The 13,433-nt window shown below is 33.2% G+C and overlaps 3 protein-coding genes across 9 annotated transcripts; 1 reads left to right on the plus strand and 2 right to left on the minus strand.

Annotated features, from left to right (window-relative positions):
• Positions 1 to 734: 734 nt before the first annotated feature.
• LOC110895802 (myb family transcription factor PHL8) lies at positions 735 to 2,785 on the plus strand. Of its 7 annotated transcripts, none has more exons than XM_035980436.1 (6): positions 735 to 1,144; positions 1,314 to 1,390; positions 1,484 to 1,541; positions 1,608 to 1,671; positions 1,759 to 1,828; positions 2,028 to 2,785. In XM_035980436.1, exons 1-6 carry the CDS (start codon positions 988 to 990, stop codon positions 2,538 to 2,540), a joined length of 939 nt encoding a protein of 312 aa, XP_035836329.1. In that variant the 5' UTR covers positions 735 to 987; the 3' UTR covers positions 2,541 to 2,785. The 7 variants fall into 7 exon arrangements, with proteins under 7 accessions (XP_035836329.1, XP_035836330.1, XP_021998853.1 ...); XM_035980437.1 differs by having other exon boundaries at positions 1,762 to 1,828; XM_022143161.2 differs by having other exon boundaries at positions 1,484 to 1,529; positions 1,599 to 1,671; positions 2,028 to 2,672.
• Positions 2,786 to 3,796: 1,011 nt separating this feature from the next.
• Positions 3,797 to 5,642, minus strand: LOC110895801 (ribonuclease 3). The gene is made up of 4 exons (XM_022143156.2): positions 5,503 to 5,642; positions 5,276 to 5,431; positions 4,842 to 5,040; positions 3,797 to 4,197 (listed from the first exon to the last, which is right to left on the minus strand). The coding sequence occupies exons 1-4, from the start codon at positions 5,605 to 5,607 to the stop codon at positions 3,941 to 3,943; spliced, it is 717 nt and encodes a 238-aa protein (XP_021998848.1). The 5' UTR covers positions 5,608 to 5,642; the 3' UTR covers positions 3,797 to 3,940.
• A 1,672-nt stretch (positions 5,643 to 7,314) lies between these two features.
• On the minus strand, positions 7,315 to 9,410 carry LOC110895799 (intracellular ribonuclease LX). The gene is made up of 4 exons (XM_022143155.2): positions 9,184 to 9,410; positions 8,905 to 9,060; positions 8,592 to 8,790; positions 7,315 to 7,689 (listed from the first exon to the last, which is right to left on the minus strand). The coding sequence occupies exons 1-4, from the start codon at positions 9,286 to 9,288 to the stop codon at positions 7,433 to 7,435; spliced, it is 717 nt and encodes a 238-aa protein (XP_021998847.1). The 5' UTR covers positions 9,289 to 9,410; the 3' UTR covers positions 7,315 to 7,432.
• Positions 9,411 to 13,433: the final 4,023 nt, after the last annotated feature.

The raw sequence follows: 13,433 nt of genomic DNA on the forward strand, positions 1-13,433 counted from the left end.
CCTAAGCCTACAAACAACAAAGAGAATCTGCCAATCCCACCACATCTTCCACCAAATATAGGCTAATCAAAGAAAACAAAAACTCATTTGCCATCACTTTCAATCTCCAAAAGTAATATCCATCAAAAATCACCCATCCCACTAACATAAATCCCCTTTCCTCAAAGTTTCCCTCAGTTTTAGAAAGTTGAGCCCATTAACATCATGGTAGGGTTCCTTAATTCAGTAGGAATCAAGCAAGATAAAGAACAAAGATCTTTGCTTTTGATATTCACTAATTCAAAATTCCGATAAGAAACGTTACAAACGTTACAATTTAATGCACACCAAGTGTTTCGATGAAAGAGTTTTGGATTATATAACTCATGATTGTTAGTTTGTTACATAAAAATAAAAATATAAAAATATAAAGATGAGTGTTGATTTGTGAAAAGAAAAATGTGAAGAGTGGGTGATTAAAAACATGAGGATAAAAACAAATCATGCACTTTTTCTCTCCTTTTGAGAGACCCAAATGGAACTGTGTTTGCTTTCTTTGTTTTTGCACCATAAAAGATTCTCTACATGCCATTCAAGTCAAAGGAAAATGAATAAAATATACTTCTTCTTTTTTTTAATTTGTTTTGTGGGTGAATAATAATAATATTGAAAATAAATGTGAATTGAGAGAAAGGCAGAGAAACAGCTCATGAGAGCATATATTCCCTCACCTCATTACCCCACTTTTGTTTCCTGATATGGAGTGAGAATATTTATTAGAATAAGTGAATAACCCACCCACCCCCCCCCCCCCCTCAATTATAAAGACTTACATTGTGCTGCCACATATTTCAGACACAAATCTTGAGTTAAAGAGAATCAAACTAGATTAACCCAATCCTATTCTATGTTTGATCACCAATACACTCACACATATATATACACACACATACTACACTTACACATATCATTTCTCTTTTGTTCTTTTTCTCTTCCAGAAACTGGAACATGGCAGATCAGAATATCCAACATATTCAACATACACAACATCAAAATCAGGATTTGAATTTGGTTTTATCTAGCGATGCGAAACCGAGACTCAAGTGGACTCCTGAGCTTCACCAACGGTTCGTCGATGCAGTCGCGCAGCTTGGAGGCCCGGAAAGTGAGTAACATTAACATGTGTACTTTTGATAAATGTTTCTTTTTTTTAATGTCAAATTTGGATAACTGACTGAACACTGGAGTATCGTAATAAATGTTTCTTTTACTCGAATATTTTTTTGTTGGGTATTTAAAAGTTAACGTCTTTTTTTTCACTTATGGTATGAAAGAAGCAACGCCGAAATCCTTGATGCGAGTCATGAGCATTCATGGGCTTACTTTGTACCACTTAAAGAGTCATTTACAGGTACTTTTAGCCTTAGTTTGTTTGCCAATTAACAATTTTCTTTAGTATGAAACATTTTATAAATTATAATTATATTTTTGTGTATACATGAAGAAATTTAGGCTGGGAAAAATTCAACAGTCACCAGCTTGCAGTGAAAGTAAGCAAGAAGGTGAGTTTATATAACTATATAACTATATATGCATAATTTTGATCAATTTTGATGCAGAATTTGTAGATGATCATAAGAGTGATGTCACAAGTATGGATCACAACGATGAAACCCCGAATCAGAATAACGAGTAATCCATTTTTTACCTATATATGATCTATCTTTTCTTTAGATAAAATGTTAAAAGACTGATGAATTGTAATCTTTTTCGTATCAGAAGCTTAAAGATTGCTCAAGCTCTTCAGATGCAAATGGAAGTGCAAAGAACACTTCATGAACAAATAGAGGTAAAAGAGAAAAGATAAATAAATATATAGAAAAGTACATTTGTGTATGTTTGATGTATAAACTTTAGATATGGATAAAAAAGTATATAAAACATTTTGTATTAATATAGTGTATATAAAACAAAAGTAATCTTTTAGTGCATATTCTCGTCAGAATTTCGAAAATCTTGGACCCGTCACTGACTGCTGGTTGTTTCAGGTACAAAGACATTTACAGTTAAGAATTGAGGCGCAAGGAAAGTATCTACAGTCAGTTTTAAAAAAAGCGCAAGACACACTTGCGGGGTATAATTCATCGACTATAGAAGTGGAAGTCGCGAAAGCTGAGCTGTCACAGTTAGTTTCCATGGTGGACAACGGATGTCCGAGTTCTTTATCAGTTCTTACAGAACTAGAGAATTCAAGTTTAAAAATGGATACTGAAACAAACCCGAAAACCAAATCGTCATTAGAAAGCTCATTAACGTCGTCTGAGAGTTCTGGAAGAAACGAAAAGGATAATCTTGTTTTGTCATTGATGGATGTGAAGCCCGAGAATCAGAGTGAGAATAGTAATTTTGGGAGTGGAAGGAAGAGAAGTGGGAGTACAATATCAGATGGTAATTGTCAAGTTAGTAAGAGTAAGAGGTTTGATTTGAATAGTGAATATGTGAATGACGTTGACTTTGACTTTGAGTCAAGGTCATACACATTGGATTTGAACTCCAAGTGAAGTTAAACTCTTATGTGGAGAAACTTTTGGTGGTCTTTTGTGATATTGGTGATGGATGGAGGGTTTGTGATATATATGTATGTCATTTAGAAATATCATATAGTATATAATATATATCCATTTAAAGAAGTATATAAATTATGTATTCTACATTTGGTGGCAGATAATTTGTTCATGCATAGGGTAGTTGTACCCAACTTGTCAAATAGTGTACATTGAATATGACAAAAAAAAACCTAATTTTATAATGATGTGTAAATCATGCATATAAAGTTGTACCTATACAATAATGTAGATTTTCAGAAAGAAAATCAATCATTTGCCCCTATTGTGCTTTATTCTTTGCTTCATCACTTGATCTAAAAGGAAAAAGGGTGACCCACAATTTTTTTTACCAATCCCCTAATCTTTCAAGCATGTTACAAGTCACCCCCCAAACTTTCCATATCACCTCTCTCCCCTAAACTTATGACATAGTCACCGGCTTGGTGAATATATTACCGATAGAGTTGTTAAAATAGCTCGTGCCTCTCAATGCTTTTGTTGACTCGTATAGATTGGTTTGTTAAAAGCTTGAGCGAAGTTTTCTCACGCTTGTTGGTATTAAGGGCAAAGCTGAGTTTAAGTTGAAGATAACTCATTCGTGTAAAAACTTGAACTGATTTGACTTGACTTGAGGAAACGTTCGTTGACTCGTATAGATTGATTCTTTATCTTGTATAATGGTAGCTTAGTGGTGTATTATTTTTTTTTTATATATTTGAGTTTTTGTTAGCTTATTATTGGTCTTTTTAAGAAAATATACAAAATCATCAAAACTGAGTCTTTTTAAGAAAATATACAAAATCATCAAAACTGGAAAAAAAAAGAGTTGGCTCGTCGGGTAACAAACTGACCCGAGTTAAAGGCAAGCCGAATACAAGTTCAGTTTTTTGATTGATTGAAAATCATTCGTTAAGCAACTCGAATTTCAAATCGTGATTACAAATTCGTAACATGTATATAGTAAAATGATATACTTTTAAACACGAATTTATTTATGAATATGCATTGCACGTAGTGTGGGATCCCCCTGGGTCATGATCATGTGTTGAACCATATTGTGATTTGGGCTGGACAGGCCCACTTAATACTGTAACAGGTTTTCAGGTCATTTAAACGTATAAAAGCCCAATCTCTTAATTATATTATCAAAAATAAATAAATAAATATTTAAAGTCATAAGTCATATGGCAAGTTGTTTTTATGACAAAATGTTGAAACTAAGTGACTTTTAACATATCATACACCCTCATGACAGAAAGAAAACATAATTATAATCAGGAGTTACATGTCCAAAATAGAATTTATTTACTTCAAAATTCAAAATATCCAATAAAGAATTGATTTGGAGAATTGATCTAGAGTTCATCACGACTCGAAGCAGAGGATAACGATGGAAATTCAACTTGATCTCCGCAGGGTCTTCCGTGAGGAAAAACCGGGCATTTGATGAAGTTAGAAGCCGATGCATCGATACACTGGTACACTTGGTATAATTGGTGGTACCCTGAGGAGTCTACATTGCACTCTATGAAAGGGGCATAACCCACACCCTTTGTAATTGCATCTTTGATTTGGGCCAGTGTGTAAAAAATCCCATCAGCAGGTCTAATTCCTGTACCAAAATTGAATATGTGCATGAATAGTAAGTATATGTTGTGATAATATATATAGGATTTAATTCACAAGTTGAATATTAAATTATCAAAACAAAAAAAAAAAAAAAAAAAAAACATTGACTGTTATTTGTCAATCATAAAGTTTATTGACTTTTCAACAGATAAAAAAAATAACACTTGACACAAGATGAAAATGACGCCTATGCGGTGGATGAACTAGTCATGATAGGTGTTTTTATTTGACGAAATTTACATGTGACGGTAACTCATTGACCGAAAATTAAACTTTGTGTCATTATTAGGCGTAAATTTCGCCCAATGAGTCACCCTCTGGTGAACTTTCACCAAGTGAGTCATCATCAAGCATAATTTCCGCTTAATGAGGGCACGTGTCGATGTGTCGTGAATAGATGCTTTCACCTCATAGGCGTGTGTAAACTTCGTTAGTTGTGCCCAAAGGTAACATATGTAGTAGTTGTTTTATTGGTGGAAAAAGTAATTATTTGTATAAAAGTAATTTAGTCAATTGTCATTTTTTAAATTTTATTGGTTGAACTTGTCCGTTTTCGTGATTTTTTTTCTTATTGCACTTAGCATTAATTTGAAAAAAAAAAAAAAAAAAAAACTCTTGTATCCATACCTGCAATCTCGAGAGCATGGAGAAGGTTCGCCTTTTTCTTGAGAGAAAGTGCGGCCTCAAAGTAACCTCGCTCATCAAAAACTGATTCTGCACAAGTACCATGTTTTTCCCATTCGTGACGCCAAAATTTCAAGCCGTCGCCACTTGGGCATGTAAGTGTTGGCCAATGTTCTTGTAACACACTTTTAAGATCCGAAACCTATATGCATACACATAGTATATACATCATATATATAAGCATTCATATGTTCATATTAACTCTGAATTAGTAATGTAATGTAATGGTTGTTTAGTTGATTGTATGGTTGTGTTTGCTTAGTTTTTATAAACTTATTATTGATTGATTTTTTAAGACTTTCGTTGTGTGTGATATGCATAAAATAACAAAAGTCGCGCGCCCAGGTTTGTGGGTGTGACACGTTTAGGTTCAGTACCTTTGAGCCATCAAACCGATTGGAGGGATCACAGTTAGATGGATATGAGCCGTCGAGATTATTAGGCCAAAGCCCATGGATACTGAAATCTTCGGCTGGCTTCCCAGTTTTCGGGTAGCAGCAACCTCGCCTTGAGTCACAATATGCTGCTGGCCACTACGGATCACCAATAAGTGTAACCAAATTTTAATATATTAAAAGTAATTGATTATAACAAGTGAACAAACCTGTTGAACAAAGTAAAAGAAATCAAAGTCTTTAGCAAAGGTTAGAATTGCAACACTTTGTGTGACCAAAAACGAGATGAGCAATGCCCTCCCATTTAACTTCATTATTATCTCTCTAGATGAGTTGTATTAAAAACAAGCTGTACAAGTTAGGTTGCTTATGTATTTGTGTATATATATACACACAAAACGGAATATGCCTTACAAGTATTGTCTTATCCTAAACTTGCTTGCCAACAAATTGGCAATTGTGTGTTCGCAAATCACAACTGTATTACTATTATTAACACTATTATTTTTCTAATGGCAACGCTTACTCTACTCTGTTAGACCAATAATTTTATGTTATTCACTCTTGCTCAGGATTGAACCTGAGACCTCTCCTTTAAGAGGCATAAACCATCCACAATAAAGTGTATAAAAAACACCTAAAAACATGTCTAGTCAGCTGTCACATCAGAAAATACGAATATGAATATGAAAAATGAACCCAAAAAATGGAGTCCACGATACGTAAAAATGAATGAGATGGAAAAGTAAGGAAAAATGAAGGCTAAAAACGCCTTATTGTGAATGCTCTAAGGTAGGGTTTGGTATGAAGGAATGAAAGTTGGAATGAAATAGATCATTCTGATGGAATGAAAACAAACATGTTTGGTTATCGTTTGATAATGGAATTGAGCATTCCAAAGGAATGTAACTCCTTCAAAATATAACAATTTTCATTCCTTGGTAAGGTGTGTTTTTTTTCATTCCTTCAAGGAACCGAAAAAAATATATTATTATTATTATTTTTATTATTATTATAATATTAATATATATAAAAATTTAATTATTAATTTTTTTGCCATTAATATATTATTATTATTATTATTATTATTATTATTATTATTATTGAGACAATTATATTTTTGTTGTTTTTAATGCAATTGTGTTTCGTTACTTCGTCTTTTTTTTGTCTGTCAAATTATGCAAAGTAATGACTCATTCTATTCATATATAAATACTTGACATCACAATGGAATGATCCATTTCATTCTCTTGTCCATTCCATTATATCGTCCATTTCATTACCTCGTTCATCCCATTACCCCATACCAAACAGACCCTAAGCCTCTACCAAGTGGGCTAGCCCATACTGATAATTATTGTTATTATTATAAAAGTTTTGATCTGTGTTGAGGTGGCGTACAGTCAATTAGGATTGTTTTTTAGTTGCATGAAAGAGATGCTTTTATATTTGAGCAATAATTCAATGCCAATGAATTAAGGAACTATTAAACCCTACTTCTAAAACTCAAAGAGCCAAACATTACATCACAACTAATCTTAAGTTAAAACGTATCCTGTGTATATATCTGTAATCTTTATATATATCTGACGTGTTTTTTTCACAATTCCGTTTGTGACCATATATAGATAGATTTCCAGACGACTTGTTAACTGTTAAAAAATATGATCCATTGAGTTGTTAAACCGTTGTTAGCGTTTTATAACTATGCTCATTTGTTGTCTAGTTAGCAAGTATGATCTTTTCTCTCACTCTCATCTCTCTTCATCGGCCGATATCTCCTACCTCTATCCTCCATTATACACGAGACAGTCAGCTGGGATAACCTTGTGTTAATCAGTGTTTCATCACATACGTTGTAGATTCTTTATGGATTTTACAGCAAATGTCACACACATCTGGACAAGGCTTACCGGACCGGCCCAATAAATACCATAATAGGACAATAAAAGGTAATTCCAATTTCTTAAGTATACTCCAAAATATATCTTATGATATTCTTATAATCGGAAAGAACACTATAACCAAAAGTTACCTGACGCAATTAAAATTTATTTATCATGAATTATACAACAATCAGTTATCAAATGTATAACGAAATTCAAATTATCCAGTAAAGAAAAGATTTTAACGAATGATCTAGAGCTCGTCACGACTCGAAGCAGATGAAAACGATGGAAATTCGACTTTGTTCCCGCAGGCTCGCCCATGAGGTAAAACCGGGCATTTGATGAAGTTAGAAGCCGATGCATCGACGCACTGGTACACTTGGTATATCTGGTGGTACCCTGAGGAGTCCACATTGCACTCAATAAAGGGTTCATAACCCACACCCTTTGTAATTGCATCTTTGATTTGGCCCATTGTGTGAAATACCCCATCAGCAGGTTTAATTCCTGTGCTCAAATTAAATACCATATTGGTTTAATCAATTTATTGTACATAAAAGTTATTAAAATGAAATCTGACTAAATTAATTATCTTCAACCATAAATATAGACTTTTTCATCCGATAAATATGTTACACATGGCACGTTATATCCTTTGAGTTTGGGCGCAATAGGCGAAATAACATTTATAAGACCACCCGTAGTGGGGCGTGACTTTTAAAAATTTTTCAAAAAAAACGCCTTATAACGCCCCGGCCGCCATTACACAGGGCGTTACCGGGCGTTATTTTTCAAAAAAAATGAATGTGGCGTGATTATTAAAACGCCATTTTGCAATTGTTGGAGCTTTGACTTGGGTTGACCCATCAATGAGAAATCATTTTGTTGTTTTTTTTTTGTTTAAGGATTGAAAGGGGCATTATTTGGGCATTATTCCCACTACGCCAATTTTGCAATAACGCCCCATGCTGACTGGGTTGTCACGTGTCGGATAATGCCCCATGGTGGGGGCATTATATTTCTTAACCACTACACATGGTCTAAGTTGGACGAATCAAATCATGACACGTGTCATCATATATGTTATGATGATTGATGGATCACGCTCAAGCATAACTTTTGCTTTATCAGCCAATGAATCACCATTAGGCGTGTTAGTAGATAGGACACATGTCGCAGTATGGTATGTCTACTTCATAGGCGTATATATCATTTATTTTTAGCTCAAAGATGTAACATGTGATTGCTTTATTGATGGAAAAAAGACGATGTTTATGTAGGAAAAAAAAAACTATTTATTCGGTATTTATTTTGGTTATTTTCTTAGTTAACTTGTCCGTTTTCTTAAATTTCTTCCCCTTAATTTACTTAACATTTCGAGAGAAAAAAAAACCCGATTGTACCCATACCTGCATTCTCGAGAGCACCGAGAAGGTTCGCTTTTTTCTTGAGAGAAAGTGCGGCCTCAAAGTAACCCCGCTCATCAAAAACCGATTCTGCACAAGTACCGTGCTTTTCCCATTCGTGACGCCAAAATTTCAATCCGTCGCCACTTGGGCACGCAAGTGTTGGCCAATGCTCTTGTAACACACTTTCAAGATCCGAAACCTATACCCATACACACAGTATATTTATTTAGTAGATGTTATATTTAGCAACATAACATATTAACATCCCTTTTATTTTAGAAAAAGAAGTATCACTTTGTTTCGGGTTCAATACCTTTGAGTCATCAAAAGGATTAGAAGAGTCACAGTTAGATGGATACGAGCCATCGATATAATTAGGCCAAAGCCCGTGGATGCTAAAATCTTCAGCTGGCTTCCCAGTTTTCGGGTAGCAGCAACCTCGCCTCGAGTCACAATATGATCCTGGCCACTGCGCGGATCAACAATAATACATACTCAACATATTTTTTTTTTTTGTCTCTAAAAGGTTGTTTATAGTAATAATGATTTTCGTGACACGTTAAGATATAAAAAATAAGAGTTGAGAACACACCTGTTGAACAAAGTAAAAGAAATCAAACTCTTTAGCGACGGTTAGAATTGCAACACTTTGTGTCACCAGAAATATGATGAGCAATGCCCTCCCATTTAACTTCATTATTTCTCTATAGACTCAGGATTAATATGTTTTAAAAGGAAGGTTTAGATGTGCAATACATGTTGCTTATTTAGGTGTATATATACACACACATAACAGAATATGCCTTAGAAGTATTATCTTATCCTTTCCTAACCTTGCTTGTAGAAATTAGCCATCGCTTCACGTTTATATGTGTCCACAACTATTATATATTATATACACACATAAACGGGGGAGTTAACGTTCCGCTTGCGGTATGTGCATATAATGTATCTATGTGTGGGTCATCGGGGGGCAAAAGTGAAAGTGCACTAATTCTAAAGTTATTTTACTAATTTCGTGAAAATAACGTTAAAAGCTGAGGACGGTTAATCATGCATCATGTGGTGGCGTTGATAGCTGAAAGACAAAAGGGTACATGCACTCGTCTTTGTCCCGATTGTTGAGTGTTATGTACCTTATGTCCAAGGCTTGATGCAAAACTACTATCGTCGGTGGTCTCACTGGAAGCTGTCTCTCTATTCCTACGGGGTAGAGATAAGGTTGTCTACATCTTATCCTCCTCAGACCCTCCTTTGCTTTGCTATTGGTGAGATTTACTGAGTATGATGATGATGATATACGTGGACTTAATCATTTTGGGGGTTTAAGCTGGAGTAAAACCGAATCCTTTTTTTTCCAGATGTAATCATTATAAACTCTTCTCCTTTATCCGGGTTGATACTAACAATAATAAACTTGAAGTTAAAAAAAGTTGTACGTTTTTATATGTTAGGGTAAGGTTCATGCGAGAACCACCTTTATTGCGAGAACCGCGAGAACCAATGTGAACACAAGCTAAAATAGCTAAAAAAACCTAAAAAACCCCTAAAAAAAACCTAACCCCCACCCCCCACCCCCCAAAAACCTAAACCCCCCCACCCCCCCCAAAAAAAACCTAACCCCCCCCCCCCAAAAACCTACCCCCCCCAAAAGCTAAATGCTAAAAACTAAAACCCTCAAAAACCTAAAAAAAACCTAACCCCCCCCCACCCCCCACCCCCCCCCCCCAAAAACCTAAACCCCCCTCCCCCACCCCCCAAAAACCTAAACCCCCCCCACCCCCCCCAACCCCCCCCCACCCCCCAAGCTAAAATGCTAAAAACTAAACCCCCAAAAAAACCTAAAAAATCAAAAAAAAATCTAAAAAAAATCTAAAATTTTTTTTTTATTTTTTTACTATTTTTATGTTCAAATCGCTACTTTTAGTAGCAAAAAAAAAATTTAAAAAAAAATTTTTTTTTGGATACTAAAAGTAGCGATTTTTATATAAAAAATAGTAAAAAAATAAAAAAAAATTTTTTGGGTGTTTTTTAGATTTTTTTAGGTATTACTGTTTGTGTTCACACTGATTCTCGCGGTTCTCGCAATAAAGGGTGGTTCCTAACGGATCTTTGTCCTTATATGTTATTATATGTGATATATAGACTAATTTTTTTTCTAAGTTTGTTAGATTTAATTTGTTTAAATTGAATTTTTGTAGTTAACTTTTTATAACATGTCCTTATAGTTAACATTTTATAACAAGTCCTTATCAATTGACAAAATAGCTAACCATTTTTATCTTTCTTGTGGCATTATAACTCTTAAATATGTGTTTAACAATTTTAATTTTGGAAAAAGCTTCTTTATGCGGAATCATCAATTATAGAAATAGTTAAAATAATTGTGTAAGCAATATATGTAGTTAGTAATTAAGAATTAAACTTTTATAATATAATATTATGTATTAATTAGGTGTCACATTCTAGATCTATAAAAATGTCTTTAAACTTTTAAGTCTTAAATTACATCTGAACCATCAATATATAAGCTAGTATCATGTTTTAAAGATTTTTCAAGATTATTACAAAGGCATTTTGTTTGCATATTTTTCCTCTTTATGAACAACCTGATTTGTGTTTTCGGTTTCGACTTGACGCGGATACAAATCAACCTAACAAAGTTGTAAAAATCAGTTTAATATAGTCACAAAAATCAGCCTCACAAAGTCACAAAACTAGGGTAATAAGTCATTAAAAAGCAGCCTAATATTGTCACAAAAATAAGGCTAACAAGCCTCAAAGATCAGGCTAGCTAGAAATAACAAATATCAACTCAGTCTAGTATTTTAAGTCTCAATAAATGACCAAATGAGTCTTAAGTGTCTAACAAATCAAAACTAATACGTGAATCTGAAATCGATCTAAGTGTAACAAATCAGTTGGAACAAAGTTGGATAATTTTAGGTAACGAGTACAAACAAACGTTCATGAATTACTGTAACATGTGTTTGGTTATGGCTTTCAAATGGAAATTAGATCGAGATAGAAGGTAAACGTTCATGAACACAAATGAACAAAAACGAACATCAACAAGTGTTCATGAATACAAATGAACACAAACGAACATATATTAAAAGGTAAGGTATGCAATGTACTTACTATACACTAATAATTATTACATATATTTTCTTACGTGGAAAATTTAAAGTGTTTAAATAAAATATAGAAATTAAAAAGTCTAATGAAGTATTGAACGTTCATGAACATTACTAATGTTCAGAACATAATTGAACGAATGCGACCTCTGTTCAAATTCACTCATTTAACTAAACAAAACGAAATTTCTTGTGTGTGTTCGTTTATTTATCAAACGAACGAACACAAATGAACTTCCTACCGAACGGTTCATAAAATGTTCGCCGAAAGTTGGATTCGTTTACATCCCTAGTTTATATTTAGATAAAAAAAATTAAAAGGTACAACTACATTTTCTCTTTTACCTTTATTGTTATACCTTAAATCGTATTAAGTTATTTGGTGTTGAATAATGATCGACATAAATAGCAAGGTGTAGGCAACCTTAAAGAGTTTCTACGATTCATAGATGTTGAGCTTGCGTACACTCAATTAAAATTGTTAGTTACATGAAAGAGAGGCCTTCTAAATTGAGCAATAATTCAACACCAAACATTAATAAAATCATAGGTCTAAAAGCCAAAAGGCATCATCAAGAAACATTACGTACCGACTAATTATAAGTCAAAAGCATGGTGAAATGAGTATTCTATATTTCTTTCTCAAATGCATCTAGAAAGAAGTCGTTATAATCATATACCCTTTTGCATTCAAAATGCTAGGAGATTATCATAAACGATTCGTTGAATTGTAAAACCGATGTTAGTGTTTTATATTTGAAAATCATTTGCTATCTAGTTAGCAAGTGTGACGTGGAAGGAGAAGAAATCAATTTTGCGTCTATTGGTGTATTTATATACGTATGAGACGTGAAAGGATAAGAAATCAATTTTGCGTATATTGGTGTATGTATGGATTCCATTTATGAAATATATTTTCTTGCTTGTAAAATGCTCAAAACTCATAATGTATTGAATATTATTTATCAACTATTTATAAAAGAAATATAGGTTAATTATAACTTCTAATTATAATGAAATGCTCAAAACTCCTAATGTATTGTATATTATTTATCAACTATTTATAAAAATTTATAAAAGAAATATTGGTTAATTATAACTTCTAATTATAACAAAGATAATTTACTAAACATTCAAATCTCTTATTATTGTAGTATTACAAGTTAAAATAATACAAATACATGTATGATAACGTTATTGTAAAAATGAGCTTAACATACTAAACGTGAGAAGTGAAGGAATATTCTTTTTTTTTTTGAAATTTTTTCCCCATCTTATTAAGAACGTATTTTAGTCTTGGAATCTAAAAAATTATATATTTAAATTAGAAGAGTAATTATGTAATCATTCTAGTGTAATTGCACATAATTACTCTACTAGAGTAAGTATACGATTTGTAATTGAGATCTCCGCTTAGCATTGTCCCCGCCGTCATGCTCATTTAACCGTAAACAAACATCAATTTATCATCTATTTTATGCCATATTTTCATAATGGGGTTTTAGGGTTTATTGAAGTTGGTGTGTAAGAAAGTGAGGAACAATAATTGGGTCTGCAGGTAATGGAGCGTTGGATGTGTCTCGCTCTTTGTTAATATAAGTGATGGAATTTAGGTATTTCTTTCTTTGTCCTCAATACATATGATTTTGAATGTGAGTGACTGATTGCTTAAGTTTATATGATTTTCTTTCTATTCCTTAAGGTT

Source organism: Helianthus annuus, chromosome 12, assembly GCF_002127325.2.
Source record: "Helianthus annuus cultivar XRQ/B chromosome 12, HanXRQr2.0-SUNRISE, whole genome shotgun sequence".
NCBI classification, from domain to species: domain Eukaryota; kingdom Viridiplantae; phylum Streptophyta; class Magnoliopsida; order Asterales; family Asteraceae; genus Helianthus; species Helianthus annuus.

Bases quoted from the DNA above. Each gene is read 5' to 3' on its own strand.
- LOC110895802 (XM_022143157.2), top strand. From the start codon at position 988: ATGGCAGATCAGAATATCCAACATATTCAACATACACAACATCAAAAT. The intron at 1,542-1,598 runs GTGAGTTTATAT...ATTTTGATGCAG, and splicing joins CAGTGAAAGTAAGCAAGAAG to AATTTGTAGATGATCATAAG. The intron at 1,672-1,758 runs GTAATCCATTTT...TTTTCGTATCAG, and splicing joins ACCCCGAATCAGAATAACGA to AAGCTTAAAGATTGCTCAAG.
- LOC110895801 (XM_022143156.2), bottom strand. From the start codon at position 5,607: ATGAAGTTAAATGGGAGGGCATTGCTCATCTCGTTTTTGGTCACACAA. The intron at 5,432-5,502 runs GTTTGTTCACTT...GGTGATCCGTAG, and splicing joins TCTTTTACTTTGTTCAACAG to TGGCCAGCAGCATATTGTGA. The intron at 4,198-4,841 runs GTATGGATACAA...ATTTTGGTACAG, and splicing joins CCATGCTCTCGAGATTGCAG to GAATTAGACCTGCTGATGGG.
- LOC110895799 (XM_022143155.2), bottom strand. From the start codon at position 9,288: ATGAAGTTAAATGGGAGGGCATTGCTCATCATATTTCTGGTGACACAA. The intron at 9,061-9,183 runs GTGTGTTCTCAA...TGATCCGCGCAG, and splicing joins TCTTTTACTTTGTTCAACAG to TGGCCAGGATCATATTGTGA. The intron at 7,690-8,591 runs GTATGGGTACAA...ATTTGAGCACAG, and splicing joins CGGTGCTCTCGAGAATGCAG to GAATTAAACCTGCTGATGGG.